The 18,757-nt window shown below is 38.2% G+C and overlaps 1 protein-coding gene across 3 annotated transcripts in view; it reads left to right on the forward strand.

The window, feature by feature from the left end:
* DNAI7 (dynein axonemal intermediate chain 7) overlaps positions 1–18,757 on the forward strand; it is a 66,053-nt gene that overhangs the window by 14,501 nt on the left and 32,795 nt on the right. For 2 of the 3 annotated variants that reach the window (XM_020965066.2, XM_020965068.2), the window contains 4 exons: positions 7,842–7,943; positions 9,104–9,241; positions 13,007–13,153; positions 18,619–18,722. In XM_020965066.2, coding sequence (XP_020820725.1) covers positions 7,842–7,943; positions 9,104–9,241; positions 13,007–13,153; positions 18,619–18,722 — 491 coding nt within the window. The remainder of the gene's footprint in view (positions 1–7,841; positions 7,944–9,103; positions 9,242–13,006; positions 13,154–18,618; positions 18,723–18,757) is intronic. The other variant, XM_020965067.2, reaches the window with a different exon arrangement.

Below are 18,757 nucleotides of genomic sequence, written 5' to 3' on the forward strand. Positions count from 1 at the left end.
TGTAGAGGGCTCTCAGTCTCATTTTCTTTTGTGGAGTATGGGTAGCCTCTAACTTCTGAAAACATGCAATTGAAATTCTTACCCACAGGTGCACCAAGGGGCAGAAAGACCACACTAGGTAAAGAACTTGTATTGAGAACAGAACCAACATACTCTAACATATTCCTTAATGTGGATGACTACAAGAACGATATTTGGCTTTGATGAATAGTATGAGTGCTCTATTTTGGGTCAGGTTGGAATACTTGATGACTTAGAAAGTAAAAAGAAAGAAGGGGAATTACTATTGATTTTTCCTTGCTGTGGCTTCTTCCCTGAATGATGGTTTCATAAAGTTTTCTTTGTTTTTGCTTCTAACAGGTAATTCCTTATTATATAAAATATTTGAAATCAGAAAATTACCGTATTAAATGACAGGACAATCTTCAGTGTGAAATTTCCCAAATATTTTATGAAGAGGCCATGGCTTCCTACAGGAAAAGGATAGTAAACCAGCTATGGAATGTACCAGAAGTACAGAGAGTAATTTAGATTGGATAATAAAATGGATTACAGAGTGGATTAAAGAGAGCAATTGAATTGTAAGGGAAAGCATGGACTTTCTACATGATGCTTAGGGATATTCCTGATATTTTCTTTTCCATGCAATAGAAATCAAACAGCACAGAGAATTTTATCAGCAAGACTGTGTTGTTAAAGTTACAGGTAGACAAAACATAGGGTTGAATTACAACTGGATTTTTTTTCCGCTATGAGAAAAGTGAAAACCCCTAACTGCAATGAATAAGGTATTAAGGATTTTTTTTGAGTTTAAGAAATACTCAGGGGCAGCTAGGTGGTGCAGTGGATAAAGTACCAGCTGTGAAGTCAGGAGGACCTGAGTTCAAATCCAGCCTCAGACCAAACACTTGACACTGACTAGCTGTGTGATCCTGGGCAAGTCACTTAACCCCAATTGCCTTAAAAAAAATGCTCAGCATTATCTTTTAATTTGGTCAACTGCTAAAGAATGAGTAAATCTTTCAAAATTTGTTTTTAAAACTTGATGTAATGCAGGTGAAAATTAAGGCAAATACCAATTGCTTACCTCTTATAAATAAAAGGAAGATTAAAGATAAGGCTATAAACATAAAACAATGGAAGTGGAATGATATGGAGATTGGTATGTTACAACAATATGGAACTAGATGCAGTGATGTGGGTAGATGGATTGAATCTCAAAAGAAGGAGCTGTTACAATGCAATCTGACATAATTAATTAATTAATAAAGCTCAAGAACTCCCTATTCTCTTTTAGATATAAGTATAAGCTTCTAGCTTTTATAATCCTCTACAACCTGGCCCCAACGTATCTTTTTAGCCTCTTTGTAAGTGAGGCTCTGCAGTTCTCCTACTTCACATACACAGGTTCTAGCAGGCCAGGTTCTTACACTGAAGATAGGCTAAAAATCTCCCTCAGGGTTTTGGCCCTAAGGGGCTATGGGCTTGCTGTTCTTTTTTTAATGAGGTTTTCCATAGTGCTATAATCTCATATTTCCATTCTGGTATGTTCTCCCCAATATTAATCATCCAGGTTCATTTAACAAATTGATATCAATTATCTGTTACAAAGGGATATTTAATGAGATGATATAAATAGAACAAAAGCATAAACCTTACTTTATGCCCTCAACACCCAGGAACACACTTTCTTATTCTACCTCAGTCCTTGGGGAGAGTAGGCTCAATCTTTAAGCAGTTTCTACAAAGCATTGGTCCCCCAAGATTTACTTCCAAATTCAGCATAGCCTATGTGCAGAACTACTGTCTTGTTTGTAAGACCTGGAATCTTGACTTAAGTCATTTGCTGGGCTAAGTCCTGGTTGTTCCACCAGGCTCAGCTGGCTGTAAACTCTGGTGTAGACTCCTGCTCTCAGACTACAGGAGGCTCTCCAGACCTTTTGAAACTCATAAGGTCACAGCTTAGTCTCTTCCATTTTCAATGCTAAGGCATGAAAGAATAGACATAATAAGGACAGAAACAACAGTTGTACCATGTGTTCAGGGGTTCACCTGTTGGCCCAGGTGGAGAAAGCTTTGTCTCTCCACTCAGAGGTTTACAGCATTCCTTGCCTCCTTACTTGAATGTAGCCAGAGATGGACACAGAGAAACTAGCCTTGGGCCAATTAGGCCCTTTTGAAAGTCAAGTCAACAAATCAACAAGCATTTGTTAAGCACTTACTCTGATCCAGAGGGCAGTGGATAGAATGCTAGCATTGGAGTCGGGAGGACCTGAGTTCAAATCTGACCTCAGACACTTAACGAGCTGTGTGACACTGGGTAAGTCACTTAACCCTGTTTGCCTCAGTTCCTCGTCTATAAAATGAACTGAAGAAAGAAATGGAAGACCATTATTTCTGCCAAGAAAACTCCAAATGAGGTCATGAAGAGTCAGACATAACTGAAACAATTCAACAATAACAAAAAATAATTCAGGCATTGTGCTAAGCACTGGGAATATAAATACTAACTGAAACAAGAAGCTTACATTCTAATGGGAGAAGAAAATATGTAAAAGCGAGCTGAAAAGAGAGGGGAAGGCCAGTGGTAGAGGAAGGCCAGAAAGCCAGAAGTAGAGCTTGGAGAGTAATGAAGATAACTGGCCTCGACGTTTTCCTTCCAGTGGAGGTTTGGGGAGGAAAGAGTCAATCAGGAGAATGGGCAGCAGGGACAGCCATTCTAGGGTGAGAAGGTTTCTGTGGCATGGTAGGCAGGAGAGCAGTCTGGAGAAGAAGGTACACCCAATTCTGACTCAGCTGATTAAAAATTATCACCTGATAAGTGGACCAGAAACATTCATAGAATACTCATGTATGTTCTGACCAGGGGCCTTCTGTCTCATGTCATTAGGCACTCCCAAAACTGACTCATTGAAAGCCCCTGCTCCCAGGACTCAGTCCTTATGGGCCAGTCTTCCTTTATAATATATTCTTCTCCCTCCCACCTTTTGTATTGCAGCCTAATTGACCTTATGTCTGTTCCTCACCCATCACACTAATATGGTGACTTTGCCCTGGAACCTCCACTTGATAGAATCTCTAACCTCCTTCAAACATAGCTGAAAAAGAGAAAAGGACCTACATGTGCAAAAATATCAATAGCCCTTTTAGTGGTGACAAAATATTGTAAATTGAGGGGATGCCCATCAGGGGAATATCTGAACAAGCTGTGGTATATGAATGTAATGGAATACTATTGTGCAATAAGAAATGATGAACAGGCAGATTTCAGAAAAAACCTGGAAAGACTTGTATGAAGTGATGCAAAGTGAAATGAGCAGAACCAGGAAAACATTGTACACAGTATCAGCAACATTGTGTGGGGATCAACTATGAATGACTCAGCTCTTCTCAGCAATACAATGATTCAAGACAAGTACAAAGTACTCATGAAGGAAAACACAATCTACATCCAGATTAAGGACTGAATTGATGGACTCCTAATGAAGATCAAAGCATATTTTTTTCACTTCTTTTTCGTGGTTCCCCTCCCTCCATTGATCTGTTTCTTCTCTCAAAAATGTGACTAATATGGAAATATGTTTTACGTGATAGCACATGCATAACCTATATCAAATTGCTTATCATTTTCAGAAGAGGCGAGGGGAAGGGAGAGAGGGAGAAAAATTTGGAACTCAAAATCTTGTAAAAATGAATGCTAAAAATTGTCTTGCCACATAATTGGGAAAAAATAAAATACTATTTTAAAAAAAAGACAAAGCTGAAGTATCCCCTTCTACATCAAGCCTTTGCTGATCTCCACAACTTGTAGCCCTTCTCTCCCAAACTTGCCTGTTTAACTACTTTGTATTTGATTCTCTTTACATTTATTCTGTATATATTTATATATGTACTCCATTTCCCTCATTAAAATGTAGCTTCCTTACAAATACAGATGCTTCATTCTTTTTATTTTTGTCCCCCTGTTGCCTTATAGGTAGTTAGTCCTAATTAGCTGCATTTTGATTAATTGATTGATACATGGTCTGACGGGAACTGATGAAGGGAACCTCAAAGGAGAAGTTACAGAGTGATAGTGGTTCCTCCTGGGGCCATCATTGTTTCCCTCTGTCTGCTTGCCCTTGTGGGTTCTCCACAGATCATGAGATACTTCTAGAACCTTTTAGAGAGCTCTACATCCATTATCTCTGTAGAGACTTCCACCTGAGTCTCCTCTCTTCCAAAATCTCTTCTCTTTCTTTTTCTCCTCTATCAAGTTTTGCCTGTCAACTTCTCTCTGCCAGATTTTGTTTTCTGCCTCTTTGGAATATTTCTTCTTAGCTTCCTTTGTGGACTGTTTTTTATCCATTCCCTCCCCTCCCAAGAATTCATCATTTATGATAAACCAGAGCATGTAGAAGCACTCCCCACATCCTTTCTTCTTCTGTCAAATCTATTCCCTGTTTTTCACCCCTGATGCTGCTACCATCCTACTTCCAGCCTTAATAACCCCTAGCTTTTGTTGTTCACTTGTTTTCCACTCTCCATGACCCCATTTGGGTTTTCTTGGCAAAGATACTAGAGTAGTTTACCATTTCCCTCTCCAGATCATTTTACAAATGAGGAAACTGAGGCAAATAGAGTTAAATGATTTGCCCAGGTTCACACAGCTGGAAGTGTCTGAGATCAGATTTGAACTCAGGAAGATGAGTCTTCCTGACTTCAAGCCCAGATATTACCCACCCCTTGCTTAGACAAATTATAGCCTTATAATTTGTCAGTCTACTTTCAAGTCTCCTTTCTCTAATCCATCCTTCACATGGATGCCAATAATAATAATAATAATAATAATAATAATAATAATAATAATAATAATAATAATAATAATATTTAGTTCTAACTAGCTCTTCCCTGCTCAAAAACTTTCAGTAGTTCCCTGTTGCCTCTAGGATAAAATACAAACTCTTTAATTGGGTATTCAATTCCTCTACAATCTACTTCAGCCTGCGTTTCCAGTCTTATTTCATATTACTCTCCTTCACAAATTCTACCTTCTAGCTAAACTGGACTGCTAGGTCTTCCTTCATTTTGCACTGTACTTTCTCACCTTTGTGTACTCATTTAGCCTATATCTCCATTCTTGGAATGTACTCTGTCTTTATTTCTGCCTATTGAAATTTTTTCCCTTTCTAAGGCCAGGCTCAGATAGCACTTTTACTATAAAGCATCCCCCAATTCCCTCAGGTAAAAATGCTCTCTCCCTTCTCAAATCTCCAGAAGTCACTTGGGATCTTTCTTAGACTATCCTTATTTTCATATTTGCAATATACACACTAATAGATTGTAAGCTATTTGGGGGATTTTTCAGTGTTTTATCCCCTGCACATAACACTGTGACTTTCATAAAGCAGGTACAAAAGTTTTGTTGGAATGAATAGATAACATAAGCTTGAAAGTGCCTAGATGAGGACAAGCAGGGTGCTGAAGGACCTTTAATTTGTGTCTTACTTTAGGGTTGTTGTCATGATCAAATGAGATAATATTTGTAAAAAAAACCAAACAGCACAATGTCTGGCACATAGTAGATGTAATATAAATGCTTATTTCTTTCCTTTTCCCCATGTTATATGAAGAGGAGTGGAAGGAACTGGGAATCTTTAGCCTGAAGAAGAGAAGTCTTGGGGGTGGGGGGACATGAGAGCTATCTATCTGAAGGACTGTCATATGGAAATAGTGATTAGAATTATCTTGTTTGGTTCCAGGAGGCAGAACTAGGACCAATGGGTAAAAGTTGGAGAGAGGCAAATTTACACACATCAGGTCAAAATTCCTAACAATTAGGAATTTTGTTAGGAATGAGAAGGGAGTGCCTCAAGATAGTGTAGGTTCTCTCTTATTGGAAGTTTTCAAGGCTCAGTGGCCAATCTCAGGTAGGTTATAGTTGGGGATTCCTTTTGGATTTGGATTGGACAAGATGGTCACTGAAATTATTTTTCAACTCTTAAATTCTTTGATTCAATTATGGCTCAGTGGAAAGGGCACCGAACTTCAAGTGGTGAATTTGACATTTTGAGGCCTAGGGTCATATCCCAGCTGTGCTACTTGATGCCTGTGTGACAGTTAACCTTCCCAGGCTTCAAGGACGCTATTAAAAGATAAAGAAAACACACAATCTTTTCCCTCACCAAAACCCTCTCCCACCAATTTATCATATATGTTTAGAACGTAAAAAATATCTTCCTTGAGTAATCAGAGTATCAACCAATTAGCATTTTTTAGGTTAGGTACTGTGCTAAGGGCTGGGAGCATGAATAAAGAAGCTTGCATTCTACTAGTGGCATATACCATGTTCACTGACAAGTAAATAAATATAAGTACAAGATGATTTCGAGGCTGTAGATGATCCACTGGGGGGAACCAGGAAAGGTCCTGAAGTAAAGCTGAGCCTTGAAGGGCTAAGACGAAGATGCAGTGTTGTGTTCAGACAACAGGAAGCAAGGCCAATTTGACTAGAATGTAGAGTGGGTGAGTGACATAATGTGTAATAAGTGTGAAAAGATAGGCTAGAGCCAGTTTGTGAAGGGCTTTACCTGCCAAACCAGGAGTTTGTTTTTGAGCCTAGAGACAACAGGTTGCTTCTGGATCTTCTTTTGCCTTGGAGTGACATGGTCAGATTTATGCTTGAGGAATATTGCCTTGGCTGCAGTGTGGGGTATGAGTTGGAAAGGGAAGAGACTAAAGGCAGAAAGACTGATTAGGAGGCTACTTCTATAGTCTGGGCAAGAGGCAGTGAGATCCTGAACTAGGCTGGCTGTAGTATGATTAGAGAAGGGAAATGGGGAGAGAGATGTGGTGGTAGAATCAACAAGATGTCACTTCTGACTGGATGAGTCTCAGGTTACAAACCTCAGTGACTGATATCCTCGACAGAAATAGGGAAATTAGGAAGAAGGGGTTTGGGAGAAAGATACTGAGTTTTTGTTTTAGGCATGTTGAGTTTGAGGTGTATGGATCATAGAGTTGGAAGTATCTAATACACCATACATGATGTGGGACTACACAGTTCAAGAAAGGCACTAGGAATATATATATATATGGATTTGGGAGTCATCTACACAGAGATGATAGTGGAATCCTTGGGAGCTTATGAGATGAGAAAAGAAAAGAGGGCCCATAAGAGTCTTGAAGTATATCCGCACTTAGGAGGTGATAAATTAATTCCTTTGTTCCTATGAAGGGGATTGAGAAGCAGCAGTCAGGGACAGTCCAGATGTCTGACTGGTTGGAGACAGATCACCCAGCTTTCACATTACTATTCTAGCAAGAACATAAATTTTTCATCAGATTGAATAATTTTTTAAAAATCCAATTTAAAACTACAGTAATTGACTTCTACTCCATAATTGCACAAAACCAGTCTGTATCCCTAGGGCTTGGTACAGTGTCTGGTAAATGGTAGGTGCTTAATAATTGTTTGACTGACCATCTACTTACATGCATATATCTTATTTCCCTCCTAGAAGATAAGCTCCTTGAGGATAAGGGGCTTTCTCATTTTGTCTTTGTATCTTTATTGTCTTGCACAATGCCAGGAACTAAGTGTCCGTGGTGATCACTTAATAAATGCTTGTAGAATAATTGATGAGAATAGGGATTCCACAAGGGCACAGTAGAAGCACAGTTGAAGGGGAGGGAAGAGTGACTAGTATATGGAAGTGCAGAGTGTAACCAGGAAAGGGATAAATCCTAAAAATTTGAATTGTATTTGTATTCATTTTAGTATTATATTTGAAACTGTTAAAAATGTACAGCTAAAAAAAGTTAAGTTGAAGCAATTCTAAGTATTGCTGCTATGCTAACAGGATCTACAAAGGAGAACTGACGAACTTGAGGAACTTTATTTGTTAGAGAAGTGTTTTCCTGATGCAGAGAAATGGAGAAAAGAGGTTAGAGTCCTTTCTAAAGTAAGTTTATTTTTTTTTGTAGTCTAATTTTGTTTATTTTTTATTACATTTTAAGTTTTGAATTTTCTCCCTCCCTCCCCACCCTGCACTAGAGAAGGCCACCATTTAATGCAGATTTATAAATATATATATGAAACCAGACTATGCATACTTCTATTTATCAGTTCTTTCTCTGGAGGTGGATACCATCTTCCTTCATAGGTCCTTTATAGTTGATTTGAGTATTTGTAGTACTCAGTGTAACTTGATTGTTCACAATTATTCTTTGAACAATATTGCTGTTACTGTATACAATGTTATTTTGGTTCTGCTCACTTCACTTTTCATTATTTCATGCAAATCTTTCCTGGTCCTACTTAATCTTAGCACCTTCCTTCTGAAATGATCTCCATTTATCTTGAATATATCATATCTTGTTTGTACATGGTGTTGTCTCACCCACTAGACTGTGAGCTCCCTTGAAATCAGGGGCTTTCCCCCCCCTTTCTATTTCCAGTACTTAGCACAGTGCCTGGCAATAGTAGTAGACATTTAATAAATGCTTGTTGACTTGTACCTCAGTTTCCTCATTTGTAAAATGGGGATAATAATATCTATGGTAATTTTCATAGGGTTGTTGTGAAGCTTAAATGAAACATTTTATAAAACCTTAAAGTGCTATATATCAATTATTATAAATCTAGTTTCATTGACTCAGGAGGAAAGAATCCTGAAAAAATTAATATAAATCAAGAGAGACCTCTCAGATGCTGGCGAGGTAAGATTCCATGAGGAGCTGTCCCACTTTGTAAACCAATAAATATGGGACTTTTTTTGGATATATAGGATTCCATCAAGCATAGTGCATAAGGGAGAGTTTTCCTGGTGCTTGCTGGTTTAACCCAAAGATTCAAATAGTAAAAGCTGGATAAACAAGGCTGTTCTTATTTAATAATGTTTATAGTATTTTAAGATTTATAAGTGCCTTTCATAATTGATTTCAGTTGATCCTCGCAATAATCTTTGCCTTATTAAAACTTTGATAGTTGCAGATTAAATATGCATATTTTTTCATTAGTAAAAAAACCCCCAGAATTTTATAGAGCTCATCTTAAATTTTTTATTTTATATGGTGGTAGAGGTTTTATCAGTGGAGAGCTTGAATAGTTTTTCTTTTGCAGTGGGATCATTATGTTGAGTGTGATGGAACTCCTGATCCTTCTGTAGCCACAGAGATAAATACTTTCATTAGTTTATGGAAAGAAAAGAGAAATGAAGATATTAATGCTGTGATGAAAGAGAGTAAACTAGTGCTAAATGTAAGTATTAAAGTGTAATTCTCTAATTTTAAAATATTCAATCAAGAAATGGAATATAAAATTGTACATGTATATTGTTGTTCTTTGAGAATAATTAATACCACCATATAAGGTGAGTTAAGCATAGATGGGCACATTCTATAATCTCCTTGTGGGTTTTTTTTTTTTTACAACTTTTGCAATCTTGCCAATGCAGATCAGTTCAACCATATTTAAATTCTGGTTAAGGGATAAAATAGATAATACAGACCAGCACAAAATGCTTCCATGTAGCTAAGTTATTTAATTTAAAAATCAAATTGGCTTTCAGTTGTCCAGATAAGAGGAAACAGTGGTTTTTCTCCCCAAACAAAATTATGATAGAAGATTGTTATTGTGTTAAGATTGGACCATTCTAAAACATGTCAGTTTCACCATAGTTCCTAACAAATGGTGTAGGTGCTTCCTTTTCTGATTCCAACATTGACCTCGTTGAAGGTCTTTTTGGCTGTTCTGGACAAAAGCAGAATATTGAGTACTGCTTTCTCTTTGCTAGAGAAAAAACTAAATGCTCTATCCTTCACCTCAGTGGGGAGGCAAATAACCTAAAAGCTTCCTGTCTAGTTAGGTGCTACTGTTCTATTCATGTTACTATTCTAATGCAGTGCCAGAAGAAGGCAGGCAGGAGTGGGGAGGAGTTCTACTTTGTATTCTCTCTTAGGCTAGTGTTACCATTCACCTGCGATCTAACAGAAATTCACTCACTGATCAGGAACATGTGCCCCTACCATATCCACACAGGTCATAATCTCCAACACTAGGTAGAGACATGGTAACTCCTTTTTAACTACCAGACAGCAACTGTATATTAGGCTTCTACTATGTGTCAGGCATTGTGCTAGGCATTGGGGGAAGAAATAAAATAATCCATACTCTCAAGGACCTTATATTCTAATAGGGGAAACAATAAGTACATATGTAAGTAGAGAAAGAGAATAACTATTAGGAATTTAGCTAGCCACTAACCTGTCCTATTCAGTGGGTGAAAAGGTAGAAAAGACCCACACACATCCTGATAATTATACTTAGGTTCTGATTAGTGAGAATAATGAATCCTATAAAATGGTCATACATATTTGAAATAAAAATATTCAGAGTTATAATTAAAATATTAAATATAGTATATGTAAAATATGGCAATTGGTTCCAACCCAATGAAAATATGCAGTATGAATTCAAACAATGAGACCACTTTACCATTATCCTCACTAATCAGAACCTGTTATGCTTCTCACTTCAGAGTGGGAAGTACGAAGCTCTCTATAGTTCTTAGAGAGTGGATGTGCCTTATATCCCTCAGCTTCTTTTTCTGGGTGGCCTGACTGACTCACCATTAGCCTATGGAATGTGGTTAATGTGAATTTATGCAGTCAGAAATAGCTCTTGAACCCCCATCCTATTGAGAAAACCCCACCTCTTTTCTGAGCTTTCTGTTTGTCACTGAAGCCTAAACACATGGCATAGGCATAATGGAATTACTTCTGTTAAACAGGAATAGACAGAGCACCCTCATCTGTATACAGTGCTTTACTCTTGTCTCTAGTCTTTACTCTAGGAATAATAAAGTAACATATAATAGAACATATATCATATAACCATAAGCTTCTCTTAGATTTTAGACAGTCATATTCTTCAGAACATACACATATACAAAAATTATGTATATTTATATATACATACATACTGCATATATGTGTGTGTGTGCATACATACACACACACATATTTCACTCTGACCCCAGGAATTATTGAAAAGGTACTGGTTGGTTTAGTCATCCACTCATCCATAGCCCCTCATTCTATGAGCAGACAAGATAGTATAGATAATGCAGTTTAGTTCCCGGATGATATTTGTTCATGCCATCATGAAGGACCAGTCATTAGGTGAAGACTCCCAGTCTTTGGACTCAAAACTTGGCTCTTCTTCCTTGATGCTGTGGGACCAAGTAAAAATTGAAGCTCTTATAGTCAGTACCTTTTGCATTGATTTTTCTGTCGCTGATAGGAACCTTTGATTCCTTTTTGCCATGGAGAACTCATCATCACACAAAGGTGTGCAGATGAGTTCAGAGCCAACATAAAGAGAAACCCTTCTTGTTCTGCTCATCTTTTTGTCTCCTCTGCCTTCGCTTCCTCTGATACTGGCCTTTTCAGTTCAAGTTTCTGGTATATGAGGGGCATGTCACATTTCCTGTCTGTCTCTCAACTCTCGGACCATGTCTGAGGCACTTCTTCCTTGCTGTGCTATCTTGTCACTTCTGCTTGCCCACCTCCTCTCTCACTTCCCACTCTCACTGCCTCCCTCAGTCAGAGAAGAGTATAGACATTGAGAAGCATGTTAGAATTTTGTTTCCCCAAGCATCCAAACTTCTTTCTAATTATCTCATGTTCACATCACTCTGAATGTTCCTGGGTACAGCGGGGAAGGGTTATCCAAATTACCTGGGGCTCATTCCTGACACATTTAGGGTAAGGGCGATGCCAAGCACTAATGCTTTTCTAGCAAAGTGGAATGGAGGAAAAATGCCTAAAACTTTGTCTCCATTATATATGAAAGGTTTTCATTCTAATAAAGTAGGCAGTGGAGCAAAATTCTACATATTTTCCTTACATTTTCTCTTGAAAGCACCACATTTCTGGTTACTCCCTTTGTCATTGGATGATACTTTTCACCCTTCCCAAGTACATCTACTCCCCTACCTTGCCACACAAAACAAAAACTGGATCAGGAAAAGTAGGCATTTCTCTTTTATCATAACTACCAGCTCCAGAACTTCCTCTGCCTTCATTCATACTTTCTGCTCTTATGAGGTTCATCATTCCATCTATAGAACCCTATCCATATCCTTTGTGTAATTATATACTGGCCTCAAGGTCACTTTTCATCTTTTCTCAAAAGAGTTGAGAACTGGCTCCCTTGTAATCTTCTCTACCTCAGTGTCTGTCCCCATACTCAGGGGACTTGATGTCTCCTTAAACGCTCTGTCCTCATCAACCTCCTAAAACTTTAAGATGAAATTTAGTTCATCAGTCTCCTAAACTTCATGATCTTTATCTTTGCTCCATCTTAACTGCACATAGGAATGTTCATAATCTAGATCCCACTCAATTTTTGTCCATGATCCTGAACTCTGAAACTCACCTTTTCTGATCATAATCAGTTGGTATCTCCTTGATTCATTCCTCATAACCCTCTCTGTAACTTCCCTATTCCTCCTGTTAGCACCATCATCATCCTTCTGACCTGCCACGTGGCCTTTGCCTTTTGTCAAAGTGTGGGGAGCAGAAGCAGCAGGAATAAAACAGCGGTGGTGACTCTCAGGGGAACTGGGATAGGAAGATAATGGCAGCAACAGGAGGAGGAACAAGGAAGAAGGCAGAGGAGGAGGAACAGGAATAGGGTGGTAGCACCTGCAGTAGATGAATTACAAGTGGATAAGGGATTCCAACTCCTGCAATGAATTTGTGGACCCCAGTTTGGGAATTTCATAAGATGAAAAACTGTTGGGGTTTTGAAGCTTATGGAAGGAATATCTTTACTCATTAATTTCAAGGAAAATATTTTACTTTTCCACTGCCTAGAATTATGAAGAAATTGTGCATATATTTTGTGAATATAGGAAGAATATATTATTTCTCAGTATAAAGTGTGAGATGTTTATTCCCTTCCACTTTCCCTTTTCCTCTTTTTTCAGGAGATTAATGTAGATATTCTTTTACATTCTAGCTAATTGAGCAACTGGAATTAATCTTATTGGATACGCCACCACATGAGCTGACAGATGAACAAGTAGCACAATACCAAGGATCGATCCTAGAACTGCGAGAACTTCTTCACTTTAAATTCAATGAAGCCACAGAAACTCTCCTTAAAGTAAGTGTGATACATTATAAGCTATGCTTAATTTTTTTTTTTTTTGCTTTTTGGTAAGTCTCAGGATTAAGTGACTTGCCCAGGGTCACACAGTTAGTGTCACATGTCTGAGGCCAGATTTGAACTCAGGTCCTCCTGACTCCAAGGCTGGAGCTCTATCCACCTCGCTGCCCCATATGTTTAATTCTTTTTGAATTGAAATAAAAATACTATTGGAAATTTATACTGTGCAATAAAAAAAAATCCAATTCTTTTGTACATAGTCTAAGTCTCAGTATTGTACAGAATTGACAAAATTATTTAAAATAATATGTGATATAAATTTGGTTAAAAAGAACAACAGTTGCTACAGGAATGCAGTGCATTTACTTTCCCATATTATAATTCAGTATTAATTTGTCATCTGAGGCACCTCTTTCTCTTTCACATGGGGGCCCCCAGAATAGCTACTCCAGGTTTAAGATCCTCTGTGAGGAAACATCCCCTCAAAACAGTACTCATGAACCCCCCACTGATGCATTGGCTTTTTTTTCTAATCAGCCAGAGAATTCAATTAGCTAAAAGCAAAAGCTTTTAATGAAATAGTATCGGAATAGTATAGTTTAGAATAGTATAGTATGGAGTTCAATAGAATTATATCGAATAGTATAGATTTATACTGGGACATCCCCCATATAAACCTAGGGAATGCTTTCCCACGAAAATACACACCAGCAATGAGGGTTCATACAAAGGGGACTGTGTGTGGAGGGGTAACTCACACCTCAAATGTCTGCAGGACCCCTGATGTCTTCCAGTGATGTCATTAGGCTACCCTGACTATGCCTGCTTCTTGTTGGTCACATCATGTCTCTTGGTCCTGGGTGCATTCTTCTGCTAGTCTCTGGTGACCTTGGCATCTAGTTTCCTCTGGAAGGTTTCTCTACTATTATCAGCATCCCTTTTAGGCACTGCTTCCTTGCACTATCTTCTGGGCTCAACTTTTTAGTAGGCTTCCAGCAGTGTTCTACAGTAAAGTGGCTAGAACTTCTCCTGGTAAGGGAATCATGAAAGTTCTTCAGTTATAGCCACCATACTTGCTGGAACTGTGTCAAGAAGTTCCTTGAGACATCTGCACTATTCTCTACACCTTGATTCCAAACCCAGCCCTGCATCTCTTCAGTTTTTGTAAAATATGTGGCTAGTTCGAGAGGACGATCAAAGAAAAGATTGGGCTGTATATGGGCTCACGATAGCTGTTGATAAAGGGAAGCTAGAAATATTCAGATCCCCTTTTGCTTCTCTTTCTTTGCTAAGGAGCATAGTTTTTGGACTATAAAAGAATGAACAACAATGACCTTCCAAGTTGATGATGAATAATTAATAACTTCTTTTTTTGGGTCCAACTGTTTCACTGATTCTGAATGTGTCTAATTATATTATCGTTTAGCCTTCAACTCTTCATCTGTTTCCCCCCCACAAGTACAGCATGACATAATTAAGCATGTTGCTAAAATCTAGGTAAACTGTATCTACACCATTAGATAGAATGTTAAAAAAGGAATGAGGTTGGCCTAGAATGATTTGTTCTTACTAAAGCCATGATAACTCTTTGTTGACCTCCTCTTTCTTTTCAAGATACTCACTAACCAACTTTTTAATAATAGTCTATAATTTTTCTAGGCATTAAGGTCCAGTTTACTGAATTACTGTTTGCAGATTCTATTCTCCTCTCTTTAAAAAAAAAATCCAAGTGAGATCTGCTCTTCTCCAGTCCTGCAATTCCTCTCCTGTTCTCACTATGGCTCAGCAGTCACATCTGCCACTTGTTTAAGTAACTGAAGAAGTAGTTCATCTGGACCAGGTGACTTGAATTCCTCAAGGGAACTGGGTGCTCTCTTACTCTGTCATACTTATCTTGAGAATCAGCTTCATATTAGTTATTTCTGTTCTGTTTTTTTTTTCCGTCCAAATCAATTCTCCTAGACAGGTTAAACAGAAACAAGGTAACAATGGAATAACTCTACCTTCTCTCTTTTGACAGTTAGCAGCCCTATCTCTTCTTTGATCTTCTTCTTTCCCCCCAAATAACTTTAAAAAGTCACCCCTATTTTGTTGTCCTTATCTTTTTTCATTAGCATCAGCTCATTCTGAGCTTTAGTATTCTTGACACTACTCTTAGAGAACCATTCATCCTTTGGCCCTGCCTTTGCTTCCATTATAATAAGTAAACAAGCAAATGAATGAATGAATGCATAAATAGGTAGATAAACACATATAAATGCATGCACACACATGCATATATGTTTACACATATGCATTTTTAAATGTGTTTATTTATTTTTAGTTTTCCACATATGCATTTTTAAAAATCTAAATGGGCTGCTGTTTTCCCTTCATATCAGAATTATTTCCCATCAGCGGTTTGTCTGAAAATGATCTGAGAGCTTTAGTGCCCTGCAATCTCAGTATGAGTTAACAATGTGATGTGGCAGGTCAGCCAGATCTTTACGTTGCATTAAAGGAGGCATAATGCCTGAATCAGGGCAGCTAGGTGGTGGAGTAGATAGAGCACTGGTCCTGGAGTCAGGAAAATTCATCTTCCTGAGTTCTAATCTGGCCTCAGATATTTCCTAACTGTATGACCCTGGGCAAGTCACTTAACCCTATTTGCCTCAATTTCCTGATCTGTAATATGAGCTAGAGAAGTAAATGGCAAACCACTCCAGTATCGTTGTAAAGAAAACTCCAAACGGGGTCATGGAATTGGAAAAGGTTGAACAACAACAAAGTATTCAAATTGAGGGAAATAGTACTTCTGTACTTAGCCATGGTCAGACCATATTTGGAGGTTTTTGGGTTTTTTTTCCTTTTTTTTTTCACTTTAGGGGTTCATATTTTAGGTGGGACAGAAATAATCTGGAGGGAAAAAAAGAAATAATCTGGAGAGTCACCAGAGGAGGGATGACAAAGAGCTACACTCTGTAAGGATCACTGGAAGAACATGGGGGTATTTGCCTTAGAAAGCAGACTTAGGACATTTCCATTGTTCTCAGGAATTTCAGGAGTAATCATGTTGTGCTTGACATCAGAGGAAAGGACTTGGTACAGTGGATGCAATCACTGAGAAACTCAATGTGAGGAAACATTTCCTAAGAGTTAGAGCTGTTCAGGAATGGTATGTGCTATTTTGGGCGAGAGTAGACTCTTACCCAGAATCCTCCAGCAAAAGCTGGACAGTGTGTTTGAAGGGGCTGTTGATTGTAGTACCATTCTTTATCAGGGATGGGTTGGACTAATGGCTTTGAAAGTCTCCTTCGTCTGTGAGAGCTTGTGATTCTGTGGCTTGACCTTATAATCAGGAAAGCCTTTACATTCTATGGTAACTGGATTTTTGGTATCTTCAGGCATAGGCAAGCATAGCAGTAGTACGGTCTACAAGTTCCCAGGGCATGATCTTTATTTAAGAAAGTGCAGTGCGTGGCACATAGTAGTAAGTTCTTAATAAATGCTTATTGATGACCTGAAGAGGAGTTATAGTTTCAGTGTAAAAGAATGGGAATAGGTTCTATAATTAAGAGTTGACGTCTGGGAATTTAAGGAATAATTTTATTTTCAAATTAGAAAATTTAATTGATAAAAGAAAAATGTTCTTTTAAGTAAAGGATTGAATAAGCCTATATTCATTCATTTGTCTATTCAGCAAACATTTATTTTATGGTGTACAGAAAACTGCCCGGCATTTAAGGTGGTAATTTTTTTTTTGTAGCTTGCAATCTCTTGAAAGCTACCCCAGGTTTAAAGCCTGTTTAGGGTCAGTTATAATTCACAAGCCACCACTAATGTTCCTTTACCAGATCAGTCAGAAGAGGTATTAGTTCAAAGTAAACAGCTTTTAATTAAACAGAATAGCAAAATAAATGACATCAAATTCTTGCCATACTCACAGGGGTGTATCCTTTTGCAGATTACCATGACATCAGTGATAGAGGGAACATATATAGGGGACGTGCATGTTGAGGGCTCAGGTGCTAGGATAACTGATGGCCTAAGAACATGCATAGCCAAGGCAACTCACATTTCTGGGGTGGTGTTCCTGCCAAATCATCTTTGTCATCAGTACCACTGTTTGCCTCATATTCCTGTCCTTCAGTCTTGGAGCTGACATCAGCGGCTCTGTTAGTATCCTTCAACCATAGGCTTGATCTGTAAGCCTTTATCACGTTGTCTGTTCTAGGCTACTCTTTTCAGATTCTTCAGTGTCATCTGTTGGACTTAAAATTGAATTACAGCTGCTTACATGATCTCTTTTCCACAAGGAGGAATCTTGTCTCCTTTCTCCACAGCATCAGGCTATTTTTTGCTCTTTTTTTGAGTTTAGGTCTCTAGATACACCCAGCCTATCAGCAAAAGCTAATAGAAACTTGCGTTTAGATTTATTCTGTCTTTTGAATTCCTCTGCTTTGCTTCTACCTCGACTGCTATTCCTTGACCCCAGTGTACTCTTGAAAAAAGTGCCTTTCAGTTTTTTTTTAGTCTCCTTCATGCCCCTTGTGGTCCAGGCAAATCATTTTTGGGTTGCAAATATCTCAGACTGAAAGACTAAAAGGAACTGGATGGGACTACTAACCTTTTCCCTTACATCCATGTCAGCAACAAAATTGTTGACCTTCTTGCAATTTATACTACAGAGCATTTGCCCTCAAGGAGCTTATAGTCCAAAGGACACATTCTTTGGATTTTTCTTTTCTTTCCATCTGTTTCGTCTATTTTAAACCTTACTTATTCTAAGGCAGCAGAGTCCTGGTGAGAGAACCCTGGCTCTGGAGTCAGAGGACCTAGGTTCATAGTTCATTTCTGAGGCTTACTACCTGGGGCAAGCCTCTTTGGACCTTGGTTTCCTCATATCGAAAATGTGGGGGTTGAATTAGATGACCTTTGAGGTTCCTTGCAGCTCTATTGCTGTGATTCTATTGTTACTACCAAGATGATTAAAATAATAATAATTTTGATTAGGATATTTGTTTCCTACTAAATAAACTCCAGTGGTTCCCTAGCATCTCTAGGGTATTGGTATTGAAAGCTCTTCATAACTTGGCTCCAACTTACCTTCCCAGCATTATTACACATTACTCCTCTCCACACACTCTAGTCTTGCCATCCTGGCCTTCATACTGTTCTTCAAGGCTTAGCTCAAGTGCTGTCTTTTATATGAAACCTTTCCTATACCTCCCAGTAATTATTCTCCTTCAAAACTGATTTGTATTTATTTTTGTATATAGATGCACATGTTGTCTTCCCCCAATAGAATGTAAGCTCCTTGAAGGCAGGGACTGTTTTACTTTTCCCTTTGTGTCCCTAGCACCTAGTACAGTGCCTGGCATGTGGTATGTGCTTAATAAATGCCTTTTGATTGATTCATTGAATGTTGGACAGTAATGAGATGCCTAGGTTTTGAAATTTTATTTTTTGTTGTTGATTTCCAGGAAGCCAGTTCTTTAGGAGATACTGACAGTGGAAATATGGAGATGATCATTAAAGATGAAAATGTCACTTTGTATGTTTGGGCAAACCTCAAGAAGAATCCAAAGTAACTCTATAAATTTTTTTCTTTTAGGAAAAAAA

The sequence above is a fragment of the Phascolarctos cinereus genome, unplaced genomic scaffold (assembly GCF_003287225.1).
Source record: "Phascolarctos cinereus isolate Bilbo 61053 unplaced genomic scaffold, phaCin_HiC Scaffold_1;HRSCAF=81, whole genome shotgun sequence".
Classification (NCBI taxonomy): domain Eukaryota; kingdom Metazoa; phylum Chordata; class Mammalia; order Diprotodontia; family Phascolarctidae; genus Phascolarctos; species Phascolarctos cinereus.